Source organism: Volvox carteri (genome assembly GCF_000143455.1).
Source record: "Volvox carteri f. nagariensis unplaced genomic scaffold VOLCAscaffold_17, whole genome shotgun sequence".
In the NCBI taxonomy this organism is placed as follows: Eukaryota; Viridiplantae; Chlorophyta; class Chlorophyceae; order Chlamydomonadales; family Volvocaceae; genus Volvox; species Volvox carteri.
In genome coordinates this window covers 1438202-1449258 of record NW_003307560.1, presented here as the reverse complement: position 1 = coordinate 1449258, position 11057 = coordinate 1438202, and the positions used below count along the sequence as shown (strand labels likewise).

The following is an 11057-nucleotide window of genomic DNA, read 5'->3' as shown; positions in this document are numbered from 1 at the left end:
GTGCCCTCCCCCGGGGGGCTACCCTGGAGCTAGACCCCTCACCCTTCTGGAAGCCGCCCCAGCCTGACGGCACCGTCCTGGCGCTGCCGGGGGAGGCGGCTGCCGGTGCTGGAGCTGGTGCTGGTGCTGGTGCTGCAGACGGGAGGGAAACTAATGGTGGTGGAGAGGGGAAAACGGGGCAGGGCAGGAGGCGACGGCGGCAGCAAGAGGGGGGAGAGGACGAGGAGGGCGACTACTTTTTTGGCGGTGGTGGCGGCGATGATGGTGGTGGTGGTGGTTCTTCCGGCGGCGGCGGAGGGACGGGGACTGGCATCCAGCTGGTGGTTGACCCCCGGGGTCGGTTTGGTGATGCCACCAGCGTCACGACGGGACCGGATGGCAGCATCTGGGTGCTGTACAGGTGGGCAGGTGGCGGCTGGTGTTTGTTTGTATGTTTGTATGTATGCATGCATGCCACCATCGACATCATCATCATCATCATCATCGTTGTCGTCGTATGAATCCCCCTCCCCGCCATTCCCCGGGGCGGTTGGTGCTTCGGACGTCAGCAGTTGTTCCGTTGTGACTTTTGCGTTGTCCTTCACGGTACACTTTCCGATACCTTTTCCTCTTTGCCGCCTTCAGTTCTTCACTTCACCACTGCGGCTTCCTTTGATTTCCTGCTTTCTTTAAAAAGACTTTCCTTTCATCTCTGCGGCGGCTAGGTAGTTTTTCTCCGCTTTTTCGCCTTTCTATCTTCTTTGGACTTTGACTTGGCATCAGCTAGTAAGTAACTCGTTTCGCAACCCAGCTATGGCCATGTCGCCTCCGTGACCACTATTCAAGTCATCAATGGTCAGTTGTAAATATCCCTGATGATGATGATGATGATGATGCACTTGTCTTCATCTCCTGGAGTATATCCGTCTATCTGCTTTTGCTTCATTCGCCAGTGGTTTGTCTTACCCCTCTTCTCCTTCCCCCCTTCCCCTTCTGGCGCATCAGTCTTTCCTTTCCATCAGCTTCACTCGCTCGTGGGTCGTCTTACCCCCCTTCCCCTTCCTTTCAGGGCTTCCGGCGTGTGGCAGGGGGACACCTTTGACAGCGCCAACCGCATCACCCGCAGCCGCCCGGTTCCCGAGGCAGTGGTGGTCCGCCTGGACCCGGATAATGGCACGGTGCTGGCTCGCTGGGGTGCGGCCACCTTCTACCTGCCCCACATGATCTCCACGGACGCAGATGGGAATGTGTGGGTGGTGGATGTGGGGCGGCATCAGGTAAAAGGGGGGGGGACGGGAGAGGAGGGGGGGAGGGACAGAGGGGGAAAGACGAACCGGGAGCGAGTGAAGGTGTTGCCAAGGAGGAAAGACTGATGCGCCGGATGTTGAAGGATAGAGGAGGGGGGGAGGAGGAGACGTTGGATTACCAACCAGCAGCTGCGTAGAGGAAAAGGGGCCCGGGGGCCGGAGGGTGGAGGGGACGGAGATGCATCATGCTTTTTAACTGCACTTGGACATTGTTTCCCGGCATATAACTCGTTTGTCTTTTTCCTCCTTTTTTTGTTTCCTTTGATTTGGCACATAATGCCCCTCCCGCCGTTTCAGCTGTGTTGACGTTTTGCTCTTTGCATATGTTTCCCGCCCTCTCCCTCCCCTCCCGTCTCCTCCCTTCCCCCCTCCCCTTCCCGCCCTCACTCGCTCACTAACTCGCTCCCGGGGGGGTTAATGCCTCAGGTCCTCAAGTTCACGCCGGAGGGGCAGCTGCTGCTAGCTATGGGCACGGAACTGACCCCCGGGTCCGGACCCAACCAGTTTTGTAAACCAACTCAGGTACCCTGGTCGTGTGTACTTGCGGGCGGGGTGGGGTGGGGTGGGGTGGGGTGGGGGGGAGCGACTTGCCCTTCTGAGGGGGGCTTGGGGGGTACGACGAAGCACAAGCGGTCGGGGGGGTCCCCGGCCCGGGTAATGGGTGGTTATGGGCCAGTGGTTGCACGCACATGCACACATATACACAAAGATTGCCCCCGTTCTCGCCTTCCCGTACTCCAGCCTGCTACACCCCAGTCACGTCGCGTCTTGGCCTGTGTTTCTCACACACACACACACACACACACGGGGGATTGTCAACCCCCACCCTTAACACCCCCCCCCCTAGGTTGCCGTACTCCGTGACGGCAGTTTTCTGGTTGCTGACGGCTACTGCAACGATCGGGTCGTTTGGTTTGATGCGGAGGGGAGGTACAAGGGTGAGCGCGTGTTTGTGGGTGGGCGTAGAGGGGTATGTGAGTGTGTATGTATGTATGCGAATGTGGTCGTGGAGGCGAGATGTCGTGGCCGTATCTTTCTTGGTGGGCCTTAACGCCGCCACTGCTGCAAATATGTTGGTGGTATATTGGTAGTGGTCGTGGTGGCGTGTGCCCTGACCCACACGTTTTGTCACATGCAGTCGTGACAGGATGTATGTATCTGTTACGTTGTGCGAGTTATGATGATGTATTTGTGTATTTCTTCCAGCCAAGCAACCTGGGGCCCCTCCTTCCTTCAGGGTCCTCGCATGTCTGTATGTCTGTATGTATATACACCTAAATATACACATATTTGTATACACACATATATATGTATATATATGCCATACCCCTCTTATCTCACACCCCCCACCCCCGGCCCCCTCCGTCCGCAGCCGAATCCGTTGCCATCCCGCCGGTGGTTCACTCGGTGCTGGTGGACGAGTGCGAGGGGCTGGTGTACGTGGCGTCCAGGGAGGCCGGCCAGGTGGTGGCCCTGCACCTGGGGCCCCCGGAACGGAGGTTGCAGCTGGCGGCCACATACGAGATAGGGCGGCAGGGCCATGAGCAGGTGTTGGGGGGGGCGGGGGACGGGGGGGGCTCACCCGGGGGCACTTTACCTTTCCCCCTTTTCCTCCCCCTTATTTCCCCTCTGTTTCCCCCTCCTTTGGGGGGCCGGGGGATTGAGAGGTGGTTGGGGTTACAGGTCTATGGTTTGAGCGTATATCCCCTCGCCTCTTTTTCTTTTTTCCTTGCCGCCAAGGTAGAGTTTTCCACACTGAAATTCCCCGTGTCACTCAACCCCCTCTTCCCTCTCTTTGGACTTCAGCAGCTGTTTTCCTCGGGGGAGGGAGGGAGATTTTGATTTTAATTTTTCCGTCCTCACCTTCCCTTCTTACCCTCGCCTCTCCCCCTTCCTCTTAACCCCCCTTCAGTCGTACTTTCCTTTCTCTCACCCCTTTCCCCCCCGACCCCATTACACCGCCCCTCCGGGGTCCCGTTCCTCTCGCGGCGGCAGGCGTGGGCCCTAGGGTTTGGTCCGTACGGCGAGCAGCTGGTGCTGATGTGGTCGGAGGGTCAGGTGAGGGAGGGGGGTGAGGCAGAGGGGCCGCTGGGCTGTGTTATGCGTGTGTGTTATTTAATGTTAGGGTTGGCGTCCTCACACATCTTCCCATCCAAGCCCCAAGCCCCCAAACCCCCCCCCAAACACACACACACACACGCGTATACCCTCAGGACGCCCGTCTCGTCAACGTGCGGTTTCCTCAGCAGTTCTGGAACCTTCCCGGCACCGCCCGCCTCTCCCCGCACGACTTCCAGCTGGGGGGTGCGCCCATGCAGCTGGCGGGGGCGGGGGACCGCATGTACGCCGTGTACCTGGCCTCCGTGGGGGCGGCATGCGACCAGAACTGCGGTCCGCTGCGCAAGTTTGTGGTGGTGCCGCCTGGAGTGGCACTGCCGGAGGCGAAGGTATACGTTGCTGCCGGATACGTTGCTGCCCTTCGGGCTGTTTGGTTGGATGTGCATGTGTGTGTGTGTGCATGTGTGTGTGTGTGTGCATGTGTGTGTGTGTGTTTGAATAGTTCATAAACTGAGCCGCGATGCGTGTGTATGTATGTTGTTACAGGGTGGTTAACTTCGCCAGCGGCCCCCTTTCCCGGGGCAGTCCCTGCTCTCCCCTGCTAGAGGGGCACCCTAATCCGTCACCCCATCCGACTTCAGAATGTATTCGTTGAGTTCGGCAACTCACCACCAGCATCCAACCAAATCTAGCGGATCAACGGCGCATCAACTTAGTTCCTGGTCAGCTCGCAAGTTGATATTATCACGTCCTACACCGTCCATAAGATGGGGGGCCACCTCCCATTTCATCACTCCTCAAACACCCGAGGAGCCGGCAGGCGGATTTGAACCCGGGTCGACTGGGTCAACTGGGAGCAGAAGTCAGGCCTTAACCTCTGCCAGCCGCCTGTGTATGTCTTTATGTGTCCATTGTATTAGTAGTAGTGGGGTTGTCCTGCGCCAAAAAACGCAGCGCTGTGGTGGATATGTGTGCGTGTGTTTACCAGCCCCCTTTCCCCCCTTCCTTCTTCCCCCCCCCGCCCGCAACCCTGCAGGATTTACCCACCATCAGCCACGTGACGGATATTCACCCCGGGGACGCCGAGCTGCTGCCCGGGGGCACTGCGGTTTCGGAGCAACCCCACCATCTGGAGCTGCCGCCGCAAGAGCGGGAAGTGGGCGTGTCCAATGCGGCGGATGGCGGCGCGGAAGGTGTAGTGGAGGCGGGTGGCGGCGCGGAAGGCGGCGGTGCGATGGTTGCTGACGACTACGATGAGGAGCTGGAGGAGGACGTGGTGGCTGCGGAGGACTACCAGGAAGAGGAGGAGGAGAAGGAGGAGGTGGGGTGGGGAGAGGGAGGGAAAGGGGGGAAAAGACGAACCACGAGCGAGTGAAGCTGATGCCAAGGAAAGAGACTGCTGTGGCAGATGTAAAGAAAGCACAACTAACCAGTCGGCGGTTGTGAAGAAGCAGTCCTCGCGATCATGTAGTCATGACAATTGCGGAAAACTACCTACCTAGCCGCCAAGACTACATTAATGGAGGGATGGAAAGGGGGAGGGATGGGAAGGAAGGAATGTAGGGCCCAAGGTGGCGAATCTGTGAAAAGGTTCTCGAGTATGTTTGTCTGTGCCTGGTGCGGAATTAACACGCGCAGGCACCGAACGCACACCTCGAGCAGTGATACGGAATTTCATCCGTTATGCGTTTCCCATTTGGGGCCGACTAACTTCACTGCCTATTTGAAGTAGTTGATGATGTTACAGGGTGGTATAGCTCCACCAGCGGCCCCCTTTCCCTTGGAGGCAGTTCCCTGCTCTCCCCTGCGAGAGGGGCACCCTAATCCGTTCACCCCATCCGATTTTAGAATGTATTCGTTGGGTTCAGCAACTCACCACCAGCATCCAACCAAATCTAGCGGATCAACAGCGCCACAACTTAGTTCCTGGTCAGCTCGCGAGCTGCCATTATCACGTCCTACACCGTCCATAAGATGGGGGGCCACCTCCCATTTCGACACCCCTCAAACACCGAGGGGTCAGCAGGCGGATTTGAACCCAGGACCTCCGGGAGCAGAAGTCAGGCCTTAACCTCTGCCAGCCGCCTGCCTAGTTGTTTGTTTAGCCACCCTACCTACCTACCCTGATCAGCCCACTGGACAGCCCCGCTTATCATCCCCCGGCTTGGCTGCCCTCTCCTACATGCCCCCTGCCGATCACTTCCCCCTGTTCCTCTTTTTACCCTTCCCCTCTTCGATCCCCGTTGCCGTTGGTTTTTTATATCATGTGCATATGATTCCTCCCGCCCTCCCGCCCTCCCTGGACTTTCAGGCACAGCTCAAGGCGACAGAGGGACAGCCCCACCACCAGCAGGTCCCCGCCGCGCCGCTGGAGAAGGAGCGGTTCGAGGTGCTCGTACAGGACAAGAAGGTGGGCGGGCGGGGGGGGGACCGGGGGTGGGGACACGCCCCGTCCTCGTATGATCCTATTGCGGCTGAGTGCTCGTAGTGTTTGCTGCATCTCAGCCTGCCTCACAACGTTTCGTGGCGTAGGAAGGCATCAAAAGAGACGAGTTCTGCAATATGATACGAACCCAACTAATTCGGATACTTGTGATGTGTGTTTTTGTTGCGCAGGTGGTTGAGCGGAGCACGTCCATCAGCGGCTGGGGCTTAGTACTACTGGCGATACTTGTCGTACTCCTGGCGTACAGTGTACTGCGCTTTTCCAAGATCTCCCTGTCGGCCTACCTGCAAGAAGACAGTCAGGCGGCGGGGGCGCCAGCGACAGCACCACCAGCAGGTGGTGGTGCTGGTGGTGGTCTTCTGGCGGCGGGGGGTTGGCGGAAGACGGCGGGTGTGTGGGCGGCGGCTGCGGAGGGGCTGTGGTCGCGGATTGGGGCAGCTCGGGGGGGGATAGGGGGGCCTCGGGCTGCCAAGTCGGGCGGGGGCGGGGCGGCGGGGCGCGAGGTGGAGGCGGCAAGAGACCGGGAGCGATTGTTGAAGAGTGAGCCATAAGAGAGGGGGAGGCAGGGGAGGAGGCAGGAGGGAGGAGGAGGAGGGTAAGGGGGTTTGGGTGCGTGTGGAGTTGTGTTGTGTGGGTTGGGTGCGGGTGATGTTTTGTCGACAATACAGTTGCAATGCGCACGAGGCACACATACAGACAAGACTGACTGACTGACTGACTGACTGACTGACAGACTGGCATTTCAGACATTCCAGACGGACACATTTCAACACTCCTCGCGGCTCAGAAACACACGCACATACCAAAAATGTGCATGCATAACCAGGACACACACGCACATGCACATGCAGCTAGTAGAGGTGGTGCTTCCCTACGACGGCTGCTCGTAGACATTTTGGCTAAACCTATCATTGTGACTACATTCCCCATCTGTATGTATATCCCTTGGGACGTGGGGGGCGGGGTGGGGGCCGGGGAGTTTGGCGTACGCTGATGGAGGTGGGAAAGCAGCTGCGTCTCAAAAGGGAGTGGCAGGGTCGTGCGGGTTGGGGGGTTTGGTGGGGGGAGAGGTTTGAAGAGGATGAGAGAACTTGGAGCTGCGAGCCAAACGTTTGCGTATTCTCATAGGGTCTTGCGTCGCCGTGGGTGGTACGGTCGAATGGCGGCAATACACCTCCTCGTCACCCTCTGCTATAATTCTGCAGCCCCGCATCTGCCAAATGCGATTTCAGCTCGTTGGGTGTTATCACCGCGTCTTGTTATCATTCCCCATTGGAGGCCCGGCTGTCTGTGGTGGGGCGGACCAACAATTAAACAAAGAAAGACACAAAGGGCTTGAACACTTGGATTTCCTGTTGGTGAAAACACAATGGCAAGAAACCTAGGTGTCCCCCCACACAACCCGATTTGGATGGATGCACAGACGGATGGACGGATGCGGGGCGTGTGGCGGGAATTGGGGGGGATGGGGGGTAAAAGCACCGTGGGGGGCAGGGCCCTTTTCCTTGCGAAGTGACAAACTTCCTTAACCTGGGGTAAGAAGCGGATTATGATGGGCGGCAGCTAGTGCCGTGTACTCATTGTGGCAGCGATCCCTCGCATTGCCCTATCGGTTACATCCCAGAGCTCTTGCCGTTGATGTCGTCAAAAGGGGGTACCAGCTTTGGTGGTGGCTGTGCTGGCCACGTACCACAATTGCAAGCCATGCAGTATGTGAAGCCCATGTGAGACTGGTTGCCTGGGTATGTTCGGACAGAGCTGTCTCAAGGTTGGAGTCCATGATGATGACAGAGAAGGCCTTTCGATGCCCCGCGATGTTGAAGGTAATCATCGAATTCTCCAGCATGGGTGGGAGGTTCTTGTCTCCGTGGGAGCAAATGATACTGATACTGATACTCCGGTACTGACGCGCCCGCCGCAGGGGAGGAGAGTGAGAGTGGTCCAAACAACCCGCCACAGCTTCGTGTGACAGCACGGTCAAATAAGGTCGAGAATACAACCTAGAGCTCATACTTCGTCCCCCTTGTCCCCTTTGGCTCCGAGGGGGGAGCTCCACCCGATAGACTCACTCTTGTGACGGTCGCGAAGTCTCTATCTCCTTGAGGAAGCAACGCGGTCACCTTCTGCCTCTTCGATGCGGAAGCAGGCGACGGATGAGGAGATGGCGTCATTGTGGGCTATAACCGTGTTTGTACACTTGAGGTACCTCCAGCAAAAGATGTTCGTGCATGACCCGTGATGTGGGTGTACACGTTGCAGAGGGATGCGAACGGAGAGATTGTTTCCGGGATTAGGCACGTTTGGTGGTGAAGGGTTTTGCACAGGTCGAAGGCGGGGACTATGACTGTGTAGAGGTCTGGGCTGCGGTCAGGAAACACATTACGCGTCGGGCTTTGCTATCTGTTGTTGTGACCCAAGATCTAGGACTGCACCAGATGGATGTGAAGACCGTGTTTTTGAATGGTGTGTTGGAGGAAACCGTTTATGTCCAGCAGCCACCTGGTTATGGTGCGGGTAGTTAGTTCCTGCATGGCGTGCACGATAGGAAAGGCGTTGTATGGGCTGCAACAGGCTCTGTGTGCCGGGTATGCGCGCCTGAGGCCAGAGCTGGAGGCTATAAAGTTCAAGGTGTCGCAGGCTGACCCTGGCCTGCTTTACCGGGACGTGAATGGGGAACGAGTGTATTTGCTAGCCTACGTGGATGACCTACTGATAGCGATGAAAAGCCTCAGCATCTTGCTTGCATTAGCTGACGGCGAAGTTCAAATCTGTGTTCGATATACGGGACCTGGGGGAGGCTCGTGTATTTTTGGGTTTTGAGATTGAGAGAAATCGCCTGGAGCACATGATTAAAGTGTCGCAGAAACGGTTTGCTATGGAGCTTGTGGAGAAGTACGGGATAGCTGATGCAAATCCAGGCTTGGTGCCTATGTCACATGGCACTGTGCTTTGCACGGCTGGGTAGGCTCTGGATGTGCAGCAAAATCGGTATGGCAAATTGGTAGGTAGTACCCGCCAAATAGCGCCCAACACCCTTTGCAGCTTGCCAGTGCTCAACTGTAGGCTTGGACATGAAACCCGCAAGTGCTCTCTCGGAATGAGGAGTATCGGGCCTTGTACCCATTGACAAACGTAACAGACTACCTCCCAATTCGCCATACCGGTGTAGGCATTGTGTATTCCTTAAACCCTTTAGGGTTTAGGGTTTTCCAAACCCTAAAAACCCTAAAGTCTGGCGCAGGAGGCCTTCATGCTTCCTGTGACTCGGACTATGCGAGCTGCGTGGATACGAGGCGGGGTCTACCACCGGCTATGTGTTTTTGAGTGCTGGTTTGGTGCTGTGAGCTAGTACAGTCGTTCACAACCGACAGTCGCTACGTCAACGGCTGAAGCTGAGTACATGGCAAGTGGAGCGGCGGCGGCGGTTTCGCCACTTGTCGCGTGACTTGCAGTTGGGTTTGTCGTCTGTGCCTATTAGGTGCGACAATGGACCAGCGATCAAGATCATCAGCAACCCGACCTCGTCGGTTCGTTCGAAGCACATTGACGTGCTACACCACTTTGTTCGTGAGCGTGTGGCACGCGGAAAGATTGATTTTCGTATTGCAAGTAGGCGGATTGCCTCACGAAGCCGTTGCCACTCCCGCAGTTCAAGAAGTGCTGCGATATGTGTGTGCGTTGATGGATTGCTACATGCACTTATAGTGTAACGCCGCTAAGGCGGCCCTTGGCTCACCGGGCCAACGGTCATCGTACCAACGGCACACCTAAGAACTATTCATAATCCTTCCAATACCAAACGGACTTATCAATACCACCACTATAGCTGGATAATTATCTTAACGACTGCTTTGCCGATTGCCAAGCTTTGTTACAATTTTGGTATCTTAGACCAACCGGTCAAAAGGACCTCAGAGTCGAGTACTCCCTCGCTTCAGCACAACACATTCACACTATAAAGATTTTCTATCTAAACTACATGTAAGTCCTGCACGCAACCCGATGCGCGCTCAGTCCACGGAGACGGAATACGAGCGCTATCAGCTGCGCCAGGTGAGCCCCTCCATGCCAAAGTAACTGGTACAAAAGGTCCAGGAAATCTACTATAAGTATGTGAGGTGTGCCCTGCGTAAGGGTAATACTGCCATCGCACATTGTTTGAAAAAGTCAGACAGTTCTGCGATGAGCACGATTATCGCTCCGCACTCGGCTTCCTAATGGAAGCCAATTAGGAACTCTCCTGTGCGCAGAAAAGCCGCGAACTGCGGGAAGGCTTAGCCGCTGTCGCGCATGGCGCCAACAACAACATCGAGGCTTGCGGCAACGCCGCCGCCGATAACGCCATCAAGAACAATAATAACAACAATGGACAACCGGGCGCTCACGACCCGGCCGGTCCCGGACCACCACGCCCAGGTACTGTGCAGCCAACGGCCGCCGCCACAGAGCCGGCAAGGGTAACTGGGCCCACCGCCGCGCTCCAGCCGCAACGCGGCACACGGCAGGGTGAGTTTCGCGAAGAGCAGTGAGCGTAACGGCATCACTGCGGCTAACTCCATCCCACCTGAGGAAGGGTTGCCACCACTTTCCCACCACCCAACCACCCACCCACCCACACCGCCCGGATGGGACGCCTGGCTTATCGGACTGTTTGTCACAGCATTTTGGCGTATCCAACATCAAATATCTGTGCCCAACTGGACAGTTGACTGATCGTGAACCATTGGCTCACCCCTTCTTCATCCGCCCGTGTTCCCAACTATGGACATGTTCACAGAATACCCTTGTTCATTCTGCTGTACCAACCATGGCATCGTTGTGGCCAACCATCCAACATAACAATCCTTCCCCCCTTAGGGCGCGCTATTTGCACTAGCAGCCAGTGTGCAATTAGATACATAGATTTCAGTGCTTCAAGTTCCCATGCAGTCGCTTCAGCAGCCGGCAGCTCCCTGGGTGAGGGGGCTGCTTAGGAACTCCCAGCACCGACATCTATGTATCTAATTGCACACTGGCTGCTAGTGCAAATAGCGCGCCCTAAGGGGGGAAGGATTGTTATGTTGGATGGTTGGCCACAACAACAAATCGTGATGCCGTGGTTAGTATGACATAACAAACAAGGGTGTTCTGTAAAAATGTCCACAGTCCACAGAAAGTTCAAAATGTTCTCGTCCTAGATGGGATCTATATGCATGGTATGTTCAGGGCAAGCCTGGCTAACCACAGGTAAGAGCCGTCTCTGTAATGTAACAGCCGTCTCTTACCTT

At 56.6% G+C, this 11057-nt stretch overlaps 1 protein-coding gene across 1 annotated transcript in view; it reads left to right on the top strand.

Annotated features, from left to right (window-relative positions):
• VOLCADRAFT_120843 (uncharacterized protein) overlaps window positions 1-6723 on the top strand; it is a gene marked incomplete at its 5' end in the record, with an annotated part of 12471 nt that extends 5748 nt beyond the window's left edge. Inside the window, 10 exons of the mRNA XM_002950169.1 lie at window positions 63-400; window positions 1049-1256; window positions 1713-1808; window positions 2134-2224; window positions 2659-2750; window positions 3282-3344; window positions 3500-3733; window positions 4381-4665; window positions 5656-5754; window positions 5961-6723. Coding sequence (XP_002950215.1) covers window positions 63-400; window positions 1049-1256; window positions 1713-1808; window positions 2134-2224; window positions 2659-2750; window positions 3282-3344; window positions 3500-3733; window positions 4381-4665; window positions 5656-5754; window positions 5961-6341 — 1887 coding nt within the window. The 3' untranslated portion in view covers window positions 6342-6723. The remainder of the gene's footprint in view (window positions 1-62; window positions 401-1048; window positions 1257-1712; window positions 1809-2133; window positions 2225-2658; window positions 2751-3281; window positions 3345-3499; window positions 3734-4380; window positions 4666-5655; window positions 5755-5960) is intronic.
• Window positions 6724-11057: the final 4334 nt, after the last annotated feature.